The 23,396-nt window shown below is 41.7% G+C and overlaps 2 protein-coding genes across 2 annotated transcripts; both read left to right on the top strand.

The window, feature by feature from the left end:
* Nucleotides 1-4,681: 4,681 nt before the first annotated feature.
* Nucleotides 4,682-9,535, top strand: ftr84 (finTRIM family, member 84). The gene is made up of 7 exons (XM_061679735.1): nucleotides 4,682-5,355; nucleotides 5,787-5,882; nucleotides 5,989-6,222; nucleotides 7,307-7,463; nucleotides 7,541-7,597; nucleotides 8,172-8,225; nucleotides 8,510-9,535. Exons 1-7 carry the CDS (start codon nucleotides 4,783-4,785, stop codon nucleotides 9,049-9,051), a joined length of 1,713 nt encoding a protein of 570 aa, XP_061535719.1. The 5' UTR covers nucleotides 4,682-4,782; the 3' UTR covers nucleotides 9,052-9,535.
* Nucleotides 9,536-12,329: 2,794 nt separating this feature from the next.
* On the top strand, nucleotides 12,330-23,306 carry LOC133404111 (von Willebrand factor A domain-containing protein 7-like). Its single transcript, XM_061679734.1, has 18 exons — nucleotides 12,330-12,427; nucleotides 12,625-12,848; nucleotides 12,947-13,154; nucleotides 13,706-13,791; nucleotides 13,880-13,973; nucleotides 14,421-14,549; nucleotides 15,203-15,389; nucleotides 15,505-15,674; nucleotides 15,808-15,920; nucleotides 16,099-16,215; nucleotides 16,709-16,885; nucleotides 16,963-17,098; nucleotides 17,198-17,350; nucleotides 17,441-17,533; nucleotides 17,702-17,811; nucleotides 18,109-18,273; nucleotides 22,347-22,670; nucleotides 22,872-23,306. The coding sequence occupies exons 2-18, from the start codon at nucleotides 12,654-12,656 to the stop codon at nucleotides 23,304-23,306; spliced, it is 2,892 nt and encodes a 963-aa protein (XP_061535718.1). The 5' UTR covers nucleotides 12,330-12,427; nucleotides 12,625-12,653.
* The last annotated feature ends 90 nt before the right edge of the window (nucleotides 23,307-23,396 follow it).

The following is a 23,396-nucleotide window of genomic DNA, read 5'->3' as shown; positions in this document are numbered from 1 at the left end:
TTCTAATACATTTTTGTTAGGCTTAAAATAACAATAATTTCCCATAAGTAAGTCTTTTTTTTTTACTTTCTAAGAAATACTTTTTTTGCACTGTGAGTCTTTCATATCACTGTGAGGGAATTTTGGCCCACTCTTCTTCGCAGGATTGTTTTAACTCTGTCATATTGGAGGTTTTTCAAACATAAACTGCCCATTTAAGGGTATACAACTGCATTTCAGTTGGATTTACGTGCAGACTTTGACACTCCAAAACTTGCATTTTGTTTTTTGAAACCATTCAGAGGTAGACTTTCTCGTTCTGTATCCTTGTCCTGCTGTATATAAGAGCCCTTGAGCTTGAGAGCACAAACGGATTGCCTGACGCTCTGGTTGTTATTGTTGTTGTTGTAATTTTTGGCATATCCCATCAGGAATCACTCGCATGATTTGTTTGGCACAGTTTTTACGCCAGATGCCCTTCCTGAGGCAACCCACCCATTGTTTTATCCTGCCATGGGACTGGCAGTGGCTGATTGTTGGGGCACTGGCCGGGATTCAAACCTGCACCGTATGCATGCAAGGGAGCAGCATGTACCATTACACTACAAGTGCCACCTGCAGGATTTTCTGGTAGTCAGCAGAATTCATTGTTCCATGATTCGCAGAAAGTTGTCCATGTCCTGTGCGATCAAATCAGCCCTTACACCATTCCACTGTCATAACTATTGTTGACTTTTGGCATGATGTTTTTTGTATTAACTATTGTGTGATTTTTGTGCTATATTTATTGATTTTGTTTCCTCTTTAAGAAATAAAATCATTATTTAGAAGATGCATTTTGTATTTACTTGGGTTGTCATTGTGATATATTTGCTTGATGATCCCAAAGATGTAACTGTGATGTTTGACTTGCTCTTTGTCACACAGAGAGAATGGCTTATTTTTACTTCTCTACATCTCCACCTGGGTTATCTCTGCTCTTTCCTCGTTAAGAAATAGGCTTGCACAGCCTGGCTCCCTGCCCAGCCCTTGCTTGATTCCACAAACACATCAGAGGGATCCACCCCATGTGACAGACTTCCATCCCATCACATCTGTTATAACACATGCTCCTCATGACTCATCCAAGAAGTTCCACCTACATATGTTACTTTAGCACCACCCCCACAAACAGATTCATCCACAACTTCAGTTTTCTTGGTTCTTTGCAAAGCATGCTGTAGCAAGGCCTCACAAAGTTTAAATACAGAATTCTTCACCATCATATTTAAACTGTCAGGATTCAGGTTGCAAGTTGGACCCAGATACAGAGAGGACAGGGAGGTAAGTTTGTGAACAAAGGTTTATTGCAGCTTGTAAACGAACAAAGGAACTCTGAGAACTAGATCCAGTATTGGCAGGGTTCCAACGAGCACCGGTCTGGCAGGGTAGGAGTCCGGGTTGTCGGTGGGCCGCAAGAGGTGAGCACTGGTTTGCAGGGAGCAAGGGCAGATGGCAGACTGGGGACAAAGAACAAGAATGAGGTTGAGATAAACTCACAAGGTCTTCGGGAAGCAAAAAGATAGGCAAGGTGGCTAGGCTACAATCTCGACGTAGAGCGTTGATAGTCTGGCGGCGAGTTGGAGTCCCACGGCATCTTAAGAGCATGACAAGGTGCAGCTGCTAGACTCCAACACATCAACCTTGCAAAGCACTCATGACACACACACACACACACGCACACACACACAGGGGCTGGACTCAGGGTGCTGAAACAGCAGCCCTGACATAAACAGAATTCTTCACCATCATATGTCCCACAATGTTGTTCTTCTGGATCCAAGGGAACAAACTGTAACAGGATTGTACACAAGGGCATGTCATTAAACCTGATCTGGTCACATTCAGTCGAAGACACTAAACATAGTTACTCTGGATTTCCAAGGTTAACACTTTTATAGGGCACTCACTAACATACTGGTACTTGGAATTTACAAAATTCAACCAGAGAGAGAGTATGGAGTACACTGGAAACTTTTTTAATAGAGTAACTGTTATACTGTTAAAATGTTTTTATATGTGATAGGTACAGCCCCTGAAATAAGTATTTAACACGTCGCCATTTTGCTCACTAAATATATTTTCCAAAGGTGCTATCGGCATGAAATGTTCCTCAGATGTTGGGAACAACGCAAGTAATCCATACATACAAAGAAAGTAGAACATATAAGATCAGAAATTAAGTTGTGTGCAATAATGTGAAACGACACAGGCAAAAAGTATTGCACACATGAAGAAAGGGAGGTGCAAAAAGTCATGGACAGCCAAGACAACACCTAAAATATATCAATCATCAAACACCAATCCAGCTCCTTGTCAGTGCAAATGAATATTAACTGGTTCAGTCCTAATTGATGGCCTACAAAAAGGTCTCATTATTGCCAAGGTGTGAGTCAAGACATCTCATGATGGGTAAGAGCAGAGAGCTGACCATCGCAAACTAATTGTTGCAAAACATAATGATGACATTGGTTACAGGTGCATATCTAAGCTTCTGATTGTTCCAGTGAGCACGGTTGTGGCCATAATACATAAGTGGAAAGCCAATCATACCACCATAAATTTGCATCGATCAGGTGCTCCTCGCAAGATTTTTGACACAGGAGTGCAAAAAAGAATCAGGAGAGTTGTCCAAAAGCCAAGGACAACCTGTGGAGAGCTTAAAAAACACCTGGAATTAGCAGGTATTGTTGTCACAAGGAAAACAGTGACTAATGCACTCCATCGCCATGGCCTGTATGCACGCTCACCACGCAAGACCCCATTGCTGGGTGGGGAACATGTCAAAGGTTGTTTAAGATTTGCTGAACAACATTTGGACAAGTCAGTTAAATACTGGGAGAATATAGTCTGGTCTGATGAGAGCAAAATTTAACTCTTTGGAATCCATAATGCACACCATGTTTGGAGGAGAAATGGCACTGCACATCACTCTAAAAACACCATACCGACAGTGAAGTTTGGAGGTGGGAAGATGATGGCGTGGGGCTGCTTTTCAGCAAATGGTACTGGTAAACTTCATTATTGAAAGAACAATAAATGGGCAAATGTACCGAGACATTCTTGACAAAAATCTGCTCCCATCTACGAGGATGATGAAAATGAAACGAGGGTGGACATTTCATCAGGATAATGATCCAAAACATACTGCCAAGGAAACTCTCAATTGGTTTTAAAAAAAAGAAATAAAGCTGCTAGAATTGCCCAGCCAATCACCTGACTTGAATCCAATCGAAAATCTATGGAAAGAACTGAAATTCAAGGTCCATAAAAGAAGCCCACAGAACCTTCAAGATTTGTGTGGAGAAATGGGCCAAAATCACATCAGAACAATGCATGCGACTAGTTTCTCCATACAGGAGGTGTCGTGAACCTGTCATTCCAAACAAAGGCTTTTGTAGAAATTATTAAATAAATACCAGTTGGCGTGTTCAATAGTCTTTCCCTGTGTCATTTCACATGATTACACATAACTTGATTTCTGATCTTATTTGTTCTACTTTCTTTGTATGTATGGATTACTTGGGTTGTTCCCAATATCTGGTAAAAATTTCATGTCAATAGCACCTTTGGAAATATATTTAGTGAGAAAAATGGTGACGTGTTAAATACTTATTTCAGCTGCTGAATATATTACATTATCCTGGACTGTCACTTTGCACTGTTTGTCCGCTTTAGCATGTATTTGCGTGGGTGCCCACATCCAGCATAGTTCAGTTTCAGTTCCCAGGGTAAACAGAGTTGTTTTGAAAACATGCACCACCATGACACACTGCTCAGTCACATGGAAACCTGGAAACAGCTGGAAGCATATAAACAATCAGTTTTCTGTGGTATTGTGCATAAATCCACAATAAATTAATTGTGTGTCTCTCAATGGAGAGTGTGCCAATGCACCTGAAACTGAGGCACAATTCAAGCCTGTTCATTTCTTGTACAGTGCAAACATCTTAAGGCTCCACTAGTTTGCTGATTTAAAGGCCCTTTTCGCAGTCAATTATTTTGATATAGTAAAACTCTATTTACCAGTAGTAAGGACATGAGCCGCTATTAGCAATAATAATAATGATAATAATAATCATAATAATAATAATTCAACTGAGTTCCATACAATGTAGGATTGAGAGACAGTTTATTGCAGCTTTTTCATTGTTGTGCAGTTTGTTGTTCATTTTCTTTTACCTTCCTGGACAGCAGGAAAAACATTGTAGGATAGATGGACTGCACAATCCAAAAAAGATGTGCAAAATAGGCGTATTGCAACAAGGAGTATATGGATCGTTAATGCAATTGTATATTTGTCAATGATTATGGTTATTCAGTCGTCACTGTCTTGTTTTTTTTTTCTTGTTTAATATATTCAGAATTTATAAAAGTATGCTTGGTGCCCACAACATTTCCAAGTTGCCCCACTAATCTATAATTTAAAAAAAAAAAATGTCAGTACATTATTTTAAGAATCTCTGTCATGGTCATAGCTTGCTGACCTGTGTGTGTTAATGGGTAGACTAAAATTTGGTAAGGTTGCCCACTCCTAGTATAACTCACATAATGAGGTTGAGTTGAGGGTGAGAAGACGTAGGCAGTCTGTTTGTAGTGTACACAAAACATCCCCTTTTTAAATGTCAGCAAAAAATAGCATGGTCTCACTGTGTTGGGTCACGTCTGTTCTATTCGGTTGAGATACTTCTGGATTGATTCACCGAACTTTGTGGGACTACATATGTTAAAAAGGGCGCGCTTCCATTTTTTTCTACATGAATCATGGCTGAGTCGAGTTTCCCTTTACCTCCAGACACCATCTGCCCTCTTTGTGTGGATCCACAGAGAGACCCAGTTACCATCCCATGTGGTGACACTTACTGCTTGGAGTGCATCAAGATCTACTGGGATCAGTTTGACCAGATGGGGGTGTACAGCTGCCCCCAGTGCAGAGCAACCTTCACGCCGAGGCCCGTGCTGAGACGTAATCTACCGGACGTCTACCACGAGCCCCGCCGCCAGCTTCCAGAGCTTACTCCTTTCCCCGACATGAACCGAGAGTCCTTCTGTGATTTCTGCGTGGGTCGTCGCAACAAGGCGGTGAAGTCATGCCTTATGTGCCTTGCTTACTACTGTGAAACGCACGTGAAGCCGCATTATGAGTCGTCCACCTTCAAGCGACACAAGCTGGTGGATGAAACCGGCCACTTGGACAGGAAGATCTGCCCACAGCATGAAAAGGGCCTGGAGCTGTTCTGCCGCTCCGACCAGATGTGTATATGTGTGTTATGTACTGTTCGAGAGCACCGCAGCCACAACATCACCTCTGCAGAGGAGGAACGCATTGAGAAACAGGTACAGTAAGCGTGACTTCAAATGGCACTCTACAAGACATTTGGGGCTGATTATTCAATAAAAGCTCTAAAAGGTACTTCCACACAACCTGCTGGAGATTGGGATGGCCTGGTTATTTGCTGGTCAACATCTCTATCATTATGCTCAGTTACATCACTCACTCTTCCATGGTCAGTCTGCATGTCAGTTATTACACACAAGAGCAAGGATTGGGTGGTTACAGCTTTCACTCTTTCTCACCTCAATCATTGGCCAAAAGTCATCTTCTGCCAGTATGACATGGCAAAACTCACTAACATTTATTTATATATATATATATATATATATATATATACATATATATATATATATATATATATATATATATATGTATATATATATATATATATATATATATATATCATCTTCTTATCATCCTTTGTTTCTGTCAGAAAGTGCTGGTGGTGACACAGTCTGAAGTCCAGCACATAATTCAGGAGAGGATGAAAGAGCTACAGGAGCTCAAGCATAATGTTGAAGTTCTCAAAGTAAGACCAGACAAAGAAATGGAGACACTTTGACACATAGCAAGTCAAACCAAAAAGGTATTTTTACATACCTTAAGTATCCTGACAAAGTGACCTTTCCCATCAGAGCTGTGCCCAGCGGGCACAAGCCGAGAGTAATAAGACATTCCACGAGATGCTACAGGCGGTGGAGCGCTGGAAGGCTGAAATCCATCAGATGATAACAGCCAATATGCATGCGGCCATGTCCCAAGCTGACGGCTACGTGGAGCGTCTGGAACAGGAGACACTTGAGCTTCAGCGAAGAGATGCAGAGCTGAGGCAAATTCTTGAAACAGAAGACAACATTCACTTTCTGCAGGTCACTAATTTTCATCCATTTCTTAATAGTTTCTGCATTGCTTTACAATGTTAGTTGCTTTTCCAACAGCACTCTTTAGTTCCGTTTGATCACACTCCAGTTCATTTTCCATCTTAGTGTTGTCCATTTGGATAGGTGTGAACACAGCAAACAAATTCTGAAGTGAACAAACTGAGAAATTCTAAAATATGTGGTCTTGGAACAGTTCTAAATGTATTCTAGTGCGGTTTGCACGAGATGCGAAAGCCATCCAACCTCAGTCCACAAGAGTCGCATATGAACGCATTCTTTTTTCTTTTATTTTAAAAATTTATTTTTTACCCAAGACAGCTCTGTAGCCGTTCCTCTTTTGTAATGTTGAACACAGTGTGTCCACAAATCTGTTAAAATATTCATAACATACGCATCTTTTAACTTGAGGAATTAATGAATAACTGCTCGTTAGTTTGTGGAGTAGCTACTGTAGTTGGTTGGTTAGTGGTTGGTTGGGGTGTGTGTGGGGGGGGGGCTTGTTTGTTTGGTTGGTTTGCCAGTCTGTAGTTATTTAGTGCTAGGTTAGGAGTTGGTTTGCATATTAGCTATGGCTTATTGCATAGTAGCTAACTATCCATTTGAGTGAGTGTGTGTGTGTGCACATGCGTTAGTTAGTCAGTGCTTGGTTAGAGATAAGTTAGCTTTACAGCTACAGTATGTCCTGTTGTTGAGCGGTAGGTAACAATTTTGGTTTCGTTAGTTCGGAAAATATTTCAGCTGAAATGTCAGGATGAAGCAAAAATTCACTATGACGTTCACAAGTGAACTTATTTGGGCAATTTTTTTATTACGCATCCCAGTGTTGAAAGTTTCAGTACTTTTTGCACAACTTGATGCTCTCAATTCATTTCCTTGTTCAATTACAAGTAGTTGGTTGGTTGGTTGGTTGGTTTGTCGGTTGTTCGGTCCGTTTTCTACATGTCACAAATGTCAGTGGAGTTGTGTTCTATGATCTACAGAGCAGCTCTATTCTATATGTGTTACTTTAAATGTAAGTAAAATTTCTTTTGACTTGATGATTATGTAACTTTTGTGTTGTGTTGTTAAATAGAATTTTCCAACCCTGTGTGTTGCTCCGGAAGCCATGGTGCCCAAGGTGCTCATAAACCCTCAGTTCTCCTTCAGTGAGATGAGCAAAACAGCCTCAGAAATGAAGGAACATCTGGATGATATCTGTAAAAATGAACTCAGTAAAATCTCCAAGACAGGTTTGTCCAAAATAAACAAAGAACATTGTAACTACTGATATAGAGACTGACAATTGTAATGTGCCTCCTTTTAACAGTCAGTGAAACAACTGTGTACATCCTTTTGCCAAGAAATGGAGACAAGAGACTCAAACGTAAGTGTGAACCAAAACAGATACTTAAAAAAATAAAATGAAGCAAACACATAGAGTATATAAGAATAAAATAAATAAGTCTTGAAATGTGTATATGGTATAGGATTTCTCTGCTGAAATAACGCCTTTTGTCAATAAATCTAATACTGTACCGTAAAATGTGTCTTCACTGTGCTGTGTTAATCCGCTTTTCTGATGTTACTTTTGACTCTTGGTTGTGTTCCTTGGTTGACTGGACCACCATCACACTGCCCCCTGCACAAAAATGTGGTACTCCATTGGTGCGGCAACGAGGGGCCGGGCGAAGTGGATGCTAGTAAATGCAGTGAAGATTTGGCCCATTTGAAACATGTTCATTGTGTTGCTTAGCCACAAAATTCATGTTACTTAAAAATGAGGCATAATTCAAAAGGAAAACAAGGGACTTTCCAATTGTCTAAAATGAATTGGGATGAAGTAGTGTGACAAAAAAAGAAATGCAAATTTCTGAGCTTTTTGTTTTATAGCTAGAAAAATGGGCTCATTTGATCTCAACTAAACACAGAAAATGTCTCATATTTCCATACCAAAACAGTTCCAAACAGAGTGAATTTCGAGGAGCCAAAAACAAGATCAGACTTCTTAAGATGTAAGTAGTTAATTGTACATTGTTCAACCTTACTTTCTACCTCGGAGTACTGTCGGGGTTACAGTATCTCTTTGGGGCCTAATGTCGTGAATGCTATTGTTAAGGCCCCTGTCAGTCGTGGGCCCTGATAATCGTCATCATGTTTCTCCCTCTAATGGAATCCCTGTCCATACTTAAGATCACTATGCAACCGATATGGATAGATCGATGTCAATAGTGTGTTAACATGGATGAACTGTGAGTCTTGATTGTTCAGTTTAGTGAACAAATGGGTTTGTTCTCAGACTCCTGTAAGATGTCCTTCGATGCAAATACAGCCTATAAGGAGCTGGTCCTCTCAGATGGGAACCAGAGGGTCACCAGGAAGAAAGCAGTCCAGTTTTATCCTGATCATCCAGAGCGCTTCGACAGCTTTTCCCAAGTCCTGTGCAAGGAGCCGCTTACTGGTTTCAGATTTTACTGGGAAGCCGAGTGGCGTGGCGAGTTTTCCCTTGGAGTTGCCTATAAAAGCATCAGTCGCAAGGGGAAGAACTCACACAGTCTGCTGGGCTACAACAACAAGTCTTGGAGTCTGCTCTGCTCCGACTCGGGATATTCCGCCTGGCACAACAAAGCAGACCGCGACCTTGCGGATGCTCCCCGGGCGTCACGAATTGGCGTGTACCTGGACTATGCTGGCAACACTGTGGCGTTTTATTCTGTCTCAGAAACAATGGCGCTCCTCCACAGCTTCAAAGCTCAGTTCAGTGAGCCTTTGTATGCAGGCTTTGGTGTGGGCTCCTCAGTTACTCTTTGTCAACTCAAACACAGTCATACACCTTACTAAGATAATTTGTTTTTGATTGTGCAGTGAATGCTGTATTATTCCTAAAATGTTATATATGCAGTCATTTAATCCTGACAGTTTTAGAAAGATTCTGTGGGTACACTGTTCGTAGTAATGAAAGAAATTGCACCTCTGTCATTGCCGTGGCAAGATTACAGTATATCTGCTTTTGTTCCCTTTTATAGATAGTTTTAGTCTATTAAAACACTCAATAAGTACCAGAACAAAACAATTTGTGACCTCCGAAATGGTGGCGTGTGACGTCACGAGAAATCTACAGTACTCAACTGTATACTGATGGACCAGCCTGGATGCCTCTCTGGTTGTGACAGCACCAGAGTCACTGCTTCCAGAGTTTTTGTACTACACTACATTGCTGTTACTTTAACTGTGTTTATCTACTCTCGAACAGCCACCTCTTTTTAAACAACCACTTGATTTTACAAAGTTACACTCAAATGTCTATATAACCAGCTGCGCTTAAAGGATCATTAAAGATTTTAAAGTTTAATTATTTCTTGACTGTACATTTGTCGTTGCACATTTGTTTGTCAGTTCTTCATATTGTGTGCAGTAGCACCTACAATACGAGAGCAGCAATGAAATGTTTCTATAAATGCATTGGCTTCAACCTTTTTGAATGAGCATCCCTCTGGTGCTCTCTGCTGGATCATATGATGATACACACCTTGGCCAGGGAACTTCATATTGTAAATTGCCAAAACTACGGTTGGTGTAGGGGTGGATTTGCCTTCTGTTGAGGCAATCAGTTCCCACTCAGACACAGCGTGAATGTTCTGTCTCTGCGCTGTGGCTGACTGGCAACCAGTCCAGAGTGGCCAAAGTTAGCTGAGATAGTCTCCAAACCCCCACGAGCTTGGACAGGATAAGTGTTACCGTTGCTGGAAACAATGAGCCACTTTCTGACCCCCAGCTGTCCTAAACCAACCAAAAACATCTATTTATGTTTTGTGTTGGTTTAATGGAAGTCATCTGGAAACACTGCTAGATATAACCGTGTAACTGTATAGCTAAGATAGTCAATATGGAGGTTCTGACGAACTTGACCCAAGGGTAACATATACCAGGCGAACAGAAGGGGTCCAAGAACTGACCCTTGAGGGACCCCATATGTCATTGGCATTCGATGAGATTGAAGACTTCCAATGGTTACGAAACTAAAAAAAACTCCTTTCCTCCATGTAGAACCTGAGCCATTCGAGGACTGTTCAATTTAGTTCTACCCATGTTTCCAACCTGTTCAGCAGTATGTTATGGTCTACTGTATCAAGCTAAAAACATAAAACATTAAAAAAAAAAAAAAACAGACCTAAAAATGCAAAAGCTGAAATAAACAAACATAAATAACAGACCTAAAAATATAAATGCAAAAAGTAAAACTAGATGCTAAGATAAATTAAAGCAGATAAAATAAATATTTTGTGAAAAGCTAAATTAAAAAGTTGGATCTTGACGTGAGGGCAGGCATTAGAGAGACCCAACCATTTGGATGAAAGCAATTCAAAAGTTAATTTTCCATCATACTGTATGTCCTCTTTAAAAACCCTTTTAGCACCATAATAATAGATATATTTATTAGCATGCCAGTTTTTTTTTTGTGTGTGTATTTTTGTCAATAATTGTGTCAGCCATACGCGCCGCTGTGTCACCGGTGATCCCTGTGGTTTTAAAAGGGTTAAAAGAATAATGTGGTGTGAACACATGGTTTAACATAAACTGTCTTAACAGCCTTTAAAGCAAAATAAATTGCATAGATGTGATGTTAGCATAGTGCTCTGGCCATTCAAAGAACGTTGTCACAAGCTCTATTCACGCTGTTTGGTCAGAATTTCCCAACCAGTTGTTTATGTAGTTGGTGTTTCTTTGCTGTTTCAACACTCTTGGGGGGTGAAGAGATGAAAGTATTTGCATGCCACAAAGGCCAGAAGGGAAACATGTTTACCTTGTTGACCATATTGTTTCAGCATGTTACTCAGTTACTCATCCATGCTACATAATATGTGACTGTTACTTAGTCACTAAGCATGTTGCAGAGCAGGATTCAGTGTTTCACATCATCAGATGAATCCTGTAGGACCCTATGAAGTGCTACTTATCCACCAATTCAAGACCAATCAAACGACTTTTTTTTAACTTTCACAACAGTTTTCTGAGCGTGCTGCTGATCTTCCATTTAATACTATTCGAGGTCTAAACGTCAGGCCACTACTCGTTCATTTTGAATACTACGAGCCACACCTTTTTAACAAACATTCTCCAAAATGTCAAGGTCTCAGCCTATCAAAAGTTCCAACCAATTTACAAAAGAACATGAGCTATTGTTCTATTTTAATGCAAAAGCCCTACACATTGGGAATATATGACGATGAAACTGAGGTCAACCCTGAGATTGACGTGGCATTCTTTCACCAATAATCAGCGATTGCATTGTTCAGTGTTCACTTTTAAAAATGCCATTCCTGGTGAAGCACCATTAACAAATGCAATGCATTTCATGTTGGCTGAGTCCAATCGCTCCACAAAGTTTTTGTGGTTTTAAGTAGTTTAAGTAGTAACTAGCACAACCACAAACATACCAACATTAAGGGATTATAAAGTATGTATTTCAACAATATGTGTGGGGAAGATTAAACTACTTTGACACTTTACAGTTGTCCATTGTGTTAAAAGTCTGATAATAGAGCCACCATACGAGTACCTAAAGTGTCAAAATGGAGCCTTATTGTTAAGTTTCGCTATGTACAGTAGTTAAATTAAACAATAAGCTCCTATTTATAATTGTCAAAAAGCAGTAAGGCAGGTCATTTTTGTAGTTTAAAGTGGTAACAAAAGTAAATAGCAATATTATAAACACTTCATAAGTGTACCCTTATTGTAAAGTGGGACCTGCAATCCAGTTTAGGAAAAAACAACTACAATGAAAACATACCATCCTCAAAAAAGCAAAAAAATCAGACACATTTTAACAGGAGGTCATCACATATCTATGTTGTCACATTGTAACCATGGCCCTAAAATATAGGGATTTTTTTCCCCAAGGCATCCACTAAAACCAACAGATAAAAGCATCTATTTAGAATAGAATTTAAACTCTATAGTGATTTGTAACAACAAGACGTGAGGGTGTGCGCACGTTCTTTATCTCGAATCCTCCAAGCAACCTATAAGAGGACAACAAGATGAGGGCGCACTCAAAAACACCAGCGCACCCAATCTAACACACGCGCACACACAGTCAGACTCTCACACTACACAAACTACTTGTGTGGATCCTGGAAACTGGAAGGCACCCATTGGAAGACTGAAGCAGTCACAACTTCTCAATAACCTTTGTCAGCAAGTAGAACATATTAAGGTGAGACTGTTAGTTTAAATGTCCTCTTTTTTTTTTCTCTCGCTTGTCTGTTCCCCAGTAATGTCACTCAAGTGTTTCAAAATTCTTCCTCATGCTTGGTTACACTATAACATTCTTTTCACAACTGATTGTGGATTTTATTATAAATGAAGAGTGGCTGTTTTACAACACATTGAAAAGATTACATTGTGATTTAGGTTTCTCCGCATCGTCGATCATCATCGTAATGAGCAGCAAGTGCTTGTTACTGGTGTCTGTGGTCCTCGCCCTCACAGGCCTAACGCAAAGCTTCCAACCACTGTTTGCATCTGATGGAAACTCAACTTCTCACCGCGAGATCACCCAAAGGGCAGTTCTCCGAAAGACTGCTGAGGTCTGTCGAGACATTGCTGGAGCAGAGGGAAGGGACTTCAGTCTGACTGTAAGATGGGACACACACATGTTTAGTCACGCACAACCTTTTGCCAAAACTCCCCAAATGAATTTCTAAATTTCTATCGACTCTTCTTCTCTCTTCAGATTGATGACAGTCTAACAGCTGATCGGGTACAAGAGGCATGTTCGGTTTCAGACAATTCCACCTCACTCCTGTCCAGTGTCTTGTTCCATACTTCCATTGCCAATATGTACTTTAGCAATGCCAACGTGGATTTAGCATCAGCGCTGAGTGACGAGCACCATTTTGATGGTGAAATGTTCCAGAAAGGGAGAGACCTAATCACAAAAGGTATACAAAATCTTCTCTTGAGTCAGTGATCCATCCACGTGTGTTGTTTGTCTTTCAATTCAATGTCTTTTACATCTAATACAGATATTTGTGAGATCAGAGTCTGCACAGCCATCCATACTAACCCATAGAGTGTTCTTTTTTGGAGTAATTGCTTTCGTATGTGTCCGTTTCTGTTCTTCTCTCCGTCCAATAGCATAGCATCTTTGAAACAGCCAAGTGGGTATGACTGGGATATATAAATGTTCTATTGCCTGGGGGGAAGTTGTGATTGAGCCTGGCAACAACTGAAAAAAAGTGTTGCGTGATCAGGGAAATAATCCAAGAATTCCTGTTACATTGTTGTGCCTGTTAATATGCTAAAAGTCTATTCAATTCATGACATCATTGGTAATGGAAGCTACACTTAAAAAATGACGCCAGAAAAGAAGGAGAGACTGCTGTAGTTTGGTAGTCTAATGGGGTTGTGTGGTCCTGTTGATAATGTGTATGTTTTCTTTTCTAGACTGAGTTATTTTCCACACTGTCTCACTGATGTACTGTGTGTGCAGGTGTGTCTGCTGTGAAGGCAAGTGTGAAACTGGAGAACTTCATCGCAGGGCGCTGGACTCTTGGACGAATATGCCACACTCTGCAAGTGAGTTGAAAGACTAGTGTAGTTTTGGAAGTGTGATGCAACCCATGAGCCCCATATGGCATGCATAACTGATGCTGGGTACTTGCAGGACTTCTACAGCCACAGTAACTGGGTGGAGTTGGGGAACATAGCTCCTTACAATGCCCTGATCAAACCTGACAAAACTATTGAGAATCTGGCAGGTAGGATGCTGTTGGTTACATTTCCAAGGTATGCTTTCCATAGCAACTACTGCTTTGTCTGAATGTCGGTGTATGCTTCAGTGAAACACCACAAAAGGCACCTTGTCACCTTATGTCACTTGTGAGGTGATATAAGACTACCCCAGAATGGTTTGTTTTTAAACCAGTCCTGATACAATGAGGCCTATGGCATACTTGGGGCATCAAAATGTCAGCACATACCTTTTGTGTGTCACAGAGGACTCACAAGTGGAGATTCTTAAGTACACAAGGTAAATACATAGACTTCATTGTATCATTGTATTGGGAATCTTTAGCCCAAGACCAATCTACAGTACCATATAACAAGATACATTGTCCTCCCAAATTGGTTTGAAACCTTGTCTTTTAAACATTGGTTATTGTACACTATTATGATATTATTTTTCTGACCCAATTTGCTTGTAGGACCAAATATTTCAACCTGTAGAAACTGTACAGGAGACAACTGCGATGACAACCTTTTGCCTGACGTACTGCAGCAAGGGCTTCTTACTTCTGGCTACTTCAACCTCATATCGTCAGAAAAGCCAGATGGTAACTTTTGCCTGAATGTTTGTTGTATGAATGATATGACGATTTGAGAGACAATTTCGACTTATTGAATAGCTGTCAGCGACACGGTGGACGACTGGTTGGCATATCTGCCTCACAGTTCTGACGACTGGGGATCAAATCCCGGCCTGTGTGGAGTTTGCATGTTCTCCCTTTGCCTGCGTGGGTTTTCTCCGGGCACTCCGGTTTCCTCCCACATCCCAATAACATGCATGGTAGGTTAATTGAAGACTCTAAATTGCCCATAGGTGTGTAAGTGAGTGTTAATGGTTGTTTGTTTATATGTGCCCTACGATTGGCTGGCGACCAGTTCAGGGTGTACCCTGCCTCTCGGTCAAAGATAGCTGGGTTAGGCACCAGCACGCCCGTGACCCTAGTGAGGATAAGTGGTACGGAAAATTAATGAATGAATGAACTTCAGTTTTACTTATTGCTTTGCATGGATAAATATCCCTCTAATATCGTTGAATAACTCTAGGGAAACTCAGCATTTACAGCACCAATAAAGAAAACTCCAAAACTATATCAGACCACGGTGAAATCATTCATGTCGTGTCATTGCAATCAGCAATCATCCAAATGAATGTCGCATTCAGGCGTGGTACACAATCCAATGTTTTTCTTTGTGCTCCAAGGTAAATGCAGCCATGGGGGCTCTTTTGACCAAACGAGCAAGCGTGACCCAGTGGGTGGCATCAATAAAGACAAAATTGGGTCCAGCCATGGTTCACTTCATCGTGAAGCAGCTGATTTGGCTGAGAATGCAACTGTGGAGCTTCTGGAGGACATCAGAACAGCTGTAGGAGATCAGAACTTCCTACGGTAAGCTACAAGTACACCTTGGCAAGACCTTTTGATTGAGCTATTTGTGGTTCCAAGGTCCAACTGGTCAGGATGAAGATGTGGTAAATCTGGTTTGTGTCTTGAATTCCAACAGACTGATGGGCCTCTCCCAGTCCTCTGTACTGTGTTTTGTCATTGACACAACAGGCAGTATGAGCGATGACATAGCAGAAGCAATGAGAGTTTCCTTTAAAATCATTGACAGTAAAAGGGGAACCCAGCAGGAGCCTTCAGCCTACATATTAGTTCCTTTTAATGATCCAGGTAGTCAGCGCACACCCATACAAAGTGTTAGCACAGAATTCAACACGTTGCTTCCAACTTTCCAATAATGTCAGGTTGTAGTGAACGCACCCTACTGTAAACAAATAGTATAACATTATTTTACAATTTGCAGGTTTTGGTCCTCTACTAATGACGACCGATGCAGACAAATTCAAAGAAAGCATCAGCCAGCTGACTGCCAGTGGAGGTGGTGACATCCCAGAGCTATGCTTGTCTGGCCTGCAGGTGTTTGCAGCACAGTGAACCCTTTCTCAACAAAAACAATTTCTAATTTTGACACTAATTTACTAGATATGGATTAGAATGGCCTTTATTATCTCTGTTATTGTGAATTCAAGAAAACAGAATGGTGTTACATCATCAGTCAATGGATAAATTTTGACTAGTTTGTTTTGGCTGACAGCTTGCCCTTACTGCTGCTCCACCCTTATCTGAGATATTTGTCTTCACTGATGCTCCAGCAAAAGATGCTGCCTTGAAAAGCACCATAACTGCCCTTATAGAGAGCACCAAATCTGAGGTGAGTCATTTACCTCCCCAAATATCAAAACACAGCCGGTTTCAGTTACATGAAAGGCAATGACAACTTGGCATCCATAAAATTATCATCACCACAAGGACCAACATAGTTTCTCCAAACAAGGTACTGGATCTCTCTTGTGTTATGTCGTGTGCACTGCCATGCCTTTCTAAAATGATCAAGATAAGTTGTGCTCTAATTAGTCTTTCCATTTAGATGTGTATACCGTATATGTAAATCATTTGGAAAATGATAGGAATACCGGTAAGTTTCATTGTGTGTGCATATAGGTTAAAAGACAGAAAGATTTATAATGTGACAGACCAATGTAATGGCATAATCTATCTCTGACTCTAAAAGTTTAGAACATTACACAATGCTCAGAATATAACTCAAACCACCAGCCTGAGACTATCTGGTGGACAGAGATGATGAAACTATGTGTAAATTTGACATTCTTTGTGTTTTTTTAACTGAGCTCTTGTATTATCAGGTGACTTTCATGCTGACAGATGTCTTGACCAGTCGACGCAAAAGAGCACTGAATCAAGCAGATGCTCAGCTGTACCTTGACCTTGCACGGGCTTCTGGAGGTCAAGCCATTGAGGTCAGCAAGTCAGATCTTGCTCTGGCAACAAGTGTTATAGAGGATTCCTCATCCAGTGCTGTAGTGAGTGAAAATCAGAGGAGCAAACTACATAAAAACAGTAGAGGATGTTTAAAAACCCTGTCCTCTGTCTTTTTCAGGTGACAGTCTTTCAAGTCGTGATGAATCCCGGAAAGCCTGATAATTTTACGTTTGTTTTTGATAGCTCACTACGAAACATTACGGTCTACATCACAGGAACGTCCTCGCTCTCATTTAATCTCACCAGTGCCACAGGTATTAATGTTTAGTCCATGTTTTTCTTCCTTCTAAGCACCAGCCATTAAAAGAACAAACTGTCTATACATATTGAAAATCCCTTTCCTACCCTTACAGGTGTATCTCAGAGCTCTAGTGAGTCCAGTGGCCCTCTGGCATCTCTGAGCTTGGCAGGTAACCTACGACGACTGACCCTCAACAATGACAATGAAACGGGAATGTGGGAAATCAGTGTAGACTCCAATGACACGTACTCAGTAAAGGTCACAGGTCAGTAGTAAAATGGAACTTAAAAAGGTAGGTAAATTGTGTTTAATAAATGTTTTGCCCATTGTGAATTGTGACCAATGTTGATATTAGGTCAAAGTTCAATTTACTTCATCTACAATCTTGTGGAATACCATGAAGGACTCCATGCAGACTTCTTTCTGAAAGAGGGACGTCCTCTTGCAGGTTGAATATCCTCTTCAATTTCAACATCATACTCTTTGCCCTCAAACTTATCATTTATGTGTCCAAAGTCAGATCTTATATTTATTGCTATTCATACCTATATTTCTATGTTTTGTTTATGTCTCACAAATTGTAAAAATGACGTTTGTCTCATGTATAAACGTTCAGGTGGTAATGCCACCCTCTTGGTCACAGTGGCAGGGAGTGACAGTGTAAATATTCCAGAGATCACTTTGTATGACAACTCAGGACCAGCAGAAGTCAACGGGACCTTGCAGGCATGTTGGATAACTTTCCTAATCACAGAGAACCTAATTCATTAACTACTGTACAAAGAAAATATACCACAACTAACATATTAACACTAAATACCTGATATTCCTGTGACTAATTGACTAGAAGCTGAAATTGGTTTCTCTGAAAAGTTTTTTAGACTTGAAAATTTTGGGGGGATTGTTAAATTTGCTATAACGGCACAGTGTTCCTAAAAGTGTAAGTCCCCATCTCCATTACTTTGAGTCAGACTTCAATTAAATTTTCAGCTAAACAACAGTGGCTTGTCCTTTTCTCCACAGTCATTAGGAGGTTCTAACTTCCTGGTGACATTTAATGAGATTCCAGCGGGTGATTTTGTGGTTCGGTTGAGAGGAGAAGACAGCAGCTCATCATCAAGATCAACTCCAAGCAGGTTCCAGAGGCAGGCCTCCACTCAGATGAAGACTTCCAGTATTTCACTGACCGTAAGCTCAAACACTTTCATTTTTCTATCAAAGAAAGACAGACCTTCATCTTTGCCCTCAAGGCGCATCATTATTCCAATAAAATCTTCTGTTTCTTTTGCATACTGTTAGACAAAGGGTGCTTTGATCTGTTTTAATTAAACTTGTTTGTTTTCTCCCTCTGTGCGGTTTGTATAGTCATGCGAGTAACCAAACTTGAATGAACCTAACCTAGTGTCAAAACTAAGACTATGTTCATACTTTTAAAATCGAACATGGGGTGTTTAGCAACACATTTGTGGTCCCTAGTGATGGACGCGGCAGTTCTTTTGAGTGTCCTGAATCATTCGAATCAGTTCTTTAAAAAGATTCATTCACCGAATCGTTCAGTTCTTTTTCACAAAATGTTCAAGTGCTTCCCCATTCAGTTAATGATCCATCCTTGACGTTCACGTTCACTCAACACTTTCACGGAAGCACTATGCGTTGTTGTTGTCACGTATTGTAAACATACACATGTAAAAATAAATTAAACTTAAGGTAAACTATCACCTACCTACAATATCTCTCTCTCTAAGCAAGCTCTTGAACACTCGGCTTCGGATGTGACTCGTGAACATCCGTGCAGCGAGCTCAGCTACCGAACATCGGTATTATCATCTGGTTAGTGGAAAGCGTCTTTGAGTGTCTTGAGAAGTGGAATATACAGTGGGGCAAAAAAGTATTTTGTCAGCCACCAATTGTCCAAGTACTCTCACTTAAAAACATGAGCGAGGTATACCTCACTTCCATCCATCCATTTTCTGAGCCGCTTCTCCTCACTAGGGTCGCGGGCGTGCTGTAGACTATCCCAGCTGTCATCGGGCAGGAGGCGGGGTACACGCTGAACTGGTTGCCAGCCAATCGCAGGGCACATAGAAACAAACAACCATTTGCACTCACAGTCACACCTACAGGCAATTGAGAGTCTCCAATTAATGCATGTTTTTGGGATGTGGGAGGAAACCGGAGTGCCCGGAGAAAACCCACGCAGGCACGGGGAGAACATGCAAACTCCACACAGGCGGGGCCGGGGATTGAACTGGGTCCTCAGAACTGTGAGGCTGATGCTCTAACCAGTCGCCCACCGTGCCGCGTATACCTCACTTATGAGACAAAATGAGAAAAAAATAAAAATAAATCCCTAAAATCACATTGTCTGATTTTTAAAGAATTTATCAGCAAATTATGGTGGAAAATAAGTATTTGGTCAATAACAAAAGTTCATCTCAATACTTTGTTATATATCCTTTGTTTGCAATGACAGAGGTCAAACGTTTTCTGTAAGTCTTCACAAGGTTTTCACACACTGTTGCTGGTATTTTGGCCCATTCCTCCAAGCAGATCTTCTGTAGAGCAGTGATGTTTTGGGGCTGTCACTGGGCAACACAGACTTTCAACTCCCTTCAAAGATTTCTACGGGCTTGAGAGCTGGAGACTGGCTCGGCCACTCTACGACCTTGAAATGCTTCTTACGAAGCCACTCCTTCGTTGCCCGGGCGGTGTTTTTGCGATCATTGTCATGCTGAAAGACCCAGCCACATTTCATCTTCAATGCCCTTGCTGATTGAAGGAGGTTTTCACTCAAAATCTCACAATGCATGGCCCCATTCATTCTTTCCTTTACACGGATCAGTCGTACTGGTCCCTTTGCCGAAAAACAGCCCCGAAGCATGATGTTTCCACCCCCATGCTTCACAGTAGGTATGGTGTTCTTTGGATGCGACTCAGCATTCTTTCTCCTCGAAACACGACAAGTACCAAAAAGTTATATTTTGGTTTCATCTGACCATATGACATTCTCCCAATCCTCTTCTGGATCCTCCAAATGCTCTCCAGCAAACCTCAGACGGGCCTGAGCATGTACTGACTTAAGCAGGGGGACACGTCTGGCACTGCAGGATTTGAGTCCCTGGCGGCGTAGTGTGTTGCTGATGATAGCCTTTGTTACTTTGGTTCCAGCTCTCTGCAGGTCATTCACTAGGTCCCACCGTGTGGTTCTGGGATTTTTGCTCACCGTTCTTGTGATCATTTTGATCCCACTGGGCGAGATCTTGCGTGGAGCCCCAGATCGAGGGAGATTATCAGTGGTCTTGTATGTCTTCCATTTTCTAATAATTATCCCACAGTTGCTTTCTTCACACCAAGCTACTTACCTATTGCAGATTCAGTTTTCGCAGCCTGGTACAATTTTGTTTCTGGTGTCCTTTGGCAGCTCTTTGGTCTTGGCCATAGTGGATTTTGGAGTGTGACTGAGGTTGTGGACAAGTGTCTTTTATACTGATAACAAGTTCAAACAGGTACCATTAATAGAGGTCTCAAGTGGAGGACAGAGGTGCCTCTTAAAGAAGAAGTTACAGGTCTGTGAAAGCCAGAAATCTCCCTTGTTTGTAGGTGCCCAAATACTTATTTTCCACCATAATTTGCGAATAAATTCTTTAAAAATCAGACAATGTGATTTTATGGATTTTTTTCCCGCATTTTGTCTCTCATTAATGAGGTATACCTGCGATAAAAATTACAGGCCTGTCTTATCTTTTTAAGTGGGAGAGCTTGCACAATTGGTGGCTGATTACTTTTTTTGCCCCATCCATCCATCCATCCATCCATTTTCTGAGCCGCTTATCCTCACTAGGGTCTCGGGCGTTCTGGAGCATATCCCAGCTGTCATCGGGCAGGAGGCGGGGTACACCCTGAACTGGTTGCCAGCCAATCGCAGGGCACATACAAACAGACGACCATTCGCACTCACAGTCATTCCTACGGGCAATTTAGAGTCTCCAATTAATGCATGTTTTTGGGATGTGGGAGGAAACCGGAGTGCCCGGAGAAAACCCACGCAGGCACGGGGAGAACATGCAAACTCCACAGTCGGGGCCGGGGAATGAACCCGGATCCTCAGAACTGTGAGGCTGACGCTCTAACCAGTCGGGCCACCGTGCCGCCTTAATGTATTATTATTCTTTTTATTATTATCCTGAAATTAAACGATTTAATAATCTCATTAGAGACAGAGCGAATTTTATGTATGTGTACGTATATACATTTATTATTAATTTACATTTATTTTAAATATGTGCTTGTTTTCATGTGCTTGACTGACTCAGCATTAGCCGTATGCTTGAAGAAACTGCTGCTAGTGAAAGCTATCCCCGCGACGATGTCAGAACTTGCGGTTAAAATCACTCAAGAGTACGTTCACTGCATAGTACGCCGTTCCTTGCGCCTCATCACACAAGTACATCGCTCCTTAGCAGATCACAAACGAAGAAGTTCAACGAACGAATCACTCGTCAGTTCTTCAGTACACCAGTTCACTGAACGAATCACTCGGTTCGCTTAAGTCCCTCCTCCGCCTGCACGGCGCTGCTTGACGCTGGCTGCTCATTGGTTATTCGCCGAAGTGAGCGACAACGCTGGCGAATTGCAAATCACATGGCAGTACGTGTAATGAAGTCCCGCCCCCGCCTGCACGCTGGCTGCTCATTGGTCATTCGCCGAAGATTCTGAAGTGAGTGACCGAACGCTTCAGCAGTTCCGTTTCCGCTCCCAGCCGACTCGCTCGACTCACGGCGCCAGGCGACGGCCAAGCTAAAAGAATGAATCATTTCATAAACTGATTCAGTTCAGTTCGTTTACTAAAAATATTTGTTCTTCTGAACGAAACAACACTAGTGGTCCCTGGATTCTTTAACATTGCACCCATAGACAGATATACTGTATGTCGCAAAAATACGGCATTATGATAACATTGCCAAATGTATCATTTTAATGGTTTTAAGATCCACAGTTCTCCAATCATTTGAACACCAGCGACACCTTTAGTCTATTCAGTATTCATGGAGCTGAATTGATCCAAACTGTACCAGAATATAGGAACTGAAACCGCCTCTTCAAGTGGTCCTTATCAACTTCTTTGCTACACACCAGGGTGTGAATGACAGCATTGAGAGCTGGAGACACTCGACCAAAGGCCAAACTATCAGATAAATTGAGGCAGATTTAATTTAACTGAGCACACACACACATTAAAAATAGCTGTTCCTCTTTTCTAGGCTCAAGCCAACAGCACCAACATTGAACCAGGCTCCACTGTAGTCATCCCATTCACTGTCACCACAACAACCAGTGGAGTCATTAACGAGACTGCAACTGGGACATTTGCGGTGCGTGCTACCAATGACCGCAGCTTTGACTCCACATCGCCCAGTTCTGTCACCATAGAAACAGACGGCGGAGGAAGAGCCAACGGCACCGTGACCCTAACCGCTCCTGCCACTGCGGCATCGGGAATGGACGTCACGCTTACGATTGAGGCGGATGATGCAGCTGCGACTGATATCAACTATGTTGTCCTTAGGTTTTCAGTTGCTGCTGAGGTAAGAGAAAAGCACTAAAGGTGGGTTAAGACCATGATACACATTAATATGGTCCACAGAGTTCGACCAAATCTTGACCAGTCAAACAAGTTGCAGAATTATAATAAAAACTTTAAGGCCCAAGGCACTCCTGTACATTTTTTCTCCCAGTATTATAACCGATTTACACAATACTCTAACTACTCAACGTTTTACCTCCAGGTGACTGATGTTAACGGACCAGTGTGCCAGGAGGTCAGTACATCCTCCAACTGCTCATCTTCATCGCTCTGTTACTCCTCCCAGTGGCAGTTTGTGGCCAATGTTACCGACGGTGTGAATGGGACAGGGATTGAAAGAGTCACCATCCGTGAAGGGAACGGCACCCTCAACACGACCACAGTGGTCGGGTCAGGGGGCGAGAACATCACCGTTGCCTCCTACCAGGCCTCCTGCTGTGCAGACAAAGTGGAGTTGTCTGTTGTGGACAACGTGGGAAATGTAGGAATTTGCGTGGGCCAGGTGAGACAGTCCACTACAGTTGCACCTGTGACTGCAGCTAATGTGACGACATACACCACGTCCGCTGGAGGGTACACCCTGAGCTCAACACTTTGCGTCTGGATAACTGTTGTGGCACTCCCGCTTTGGAAGTGAAAGAGATGTATGGAATTATATTGATTTTATCACATGAGGCGACTACTCTGAACATTTGTATCTGTAAGTCAGTTAATATAGCTCTCAAGA

This window comes from Phycodurus eques, chromosome 6 (genome assembly GCF_024500275.1).
Source record: "Phycodurus eques isolate BA_2022a chromosome 6, UOR_Pequ_1.1, whole genome shotgun sequence".
NCBI lineage: Eukaryota > Metazoa > Chordata > Actinopteri > Syngnathiformes > Syngnathidae > Phycodurus > Phycodurus eques.
Note: the sequence above shows the minus strand (reverse complement) of the source record. Positions and strands in the feature narration are given on the sequence as shown.

Bases quoted from the DNA above. Each gene is read 5' to 3' on its own strand.
- ftr84 (XM_061679735.1), top strand. From the start codon at position 4,783: ATGGCTGAGTCGAGTTTCCCTTTACCTCCAGACACCATCTGCCCTCTT. The intron at 7,598-8,171 runs GTAAGTGTGAAC...ATACCAAAACAG, and splicing joins TGGAGACAAGAGACTCAAAC to TTCCAAACAGAGTGAATTTC. The intron at 8,226-8,509 runs GTAAGTAGTTAA...GTTTGTTCTCAG, and splicing joins AAGATCAGACTTCTTAAGAT to ACTCCTGTAAGATGTCCTTC.
- LOC133404111 (XM_061679734.1), top strand. From the start codon at position 12,654: ATGAGCAGCAAGTGCTTGTTACTGGTGTCTGTGGTCCTCGCCCTCACA. The intron at 15,921-16,098 runs GTGTTTGCAGCA...TTTGGCTGACAG, and splicing joins TATGCTTGTCTGGCCTGCAG to CTTGCCCTTACTGCTGCTCC. The intron at 22,671-22,871 runs GTAAGAGAAAAG...TTTTACCTCCAG, and splicing joins GGTTTTCAGTTGCTGCTGAG to GTGACTGATGTTAACGGACC.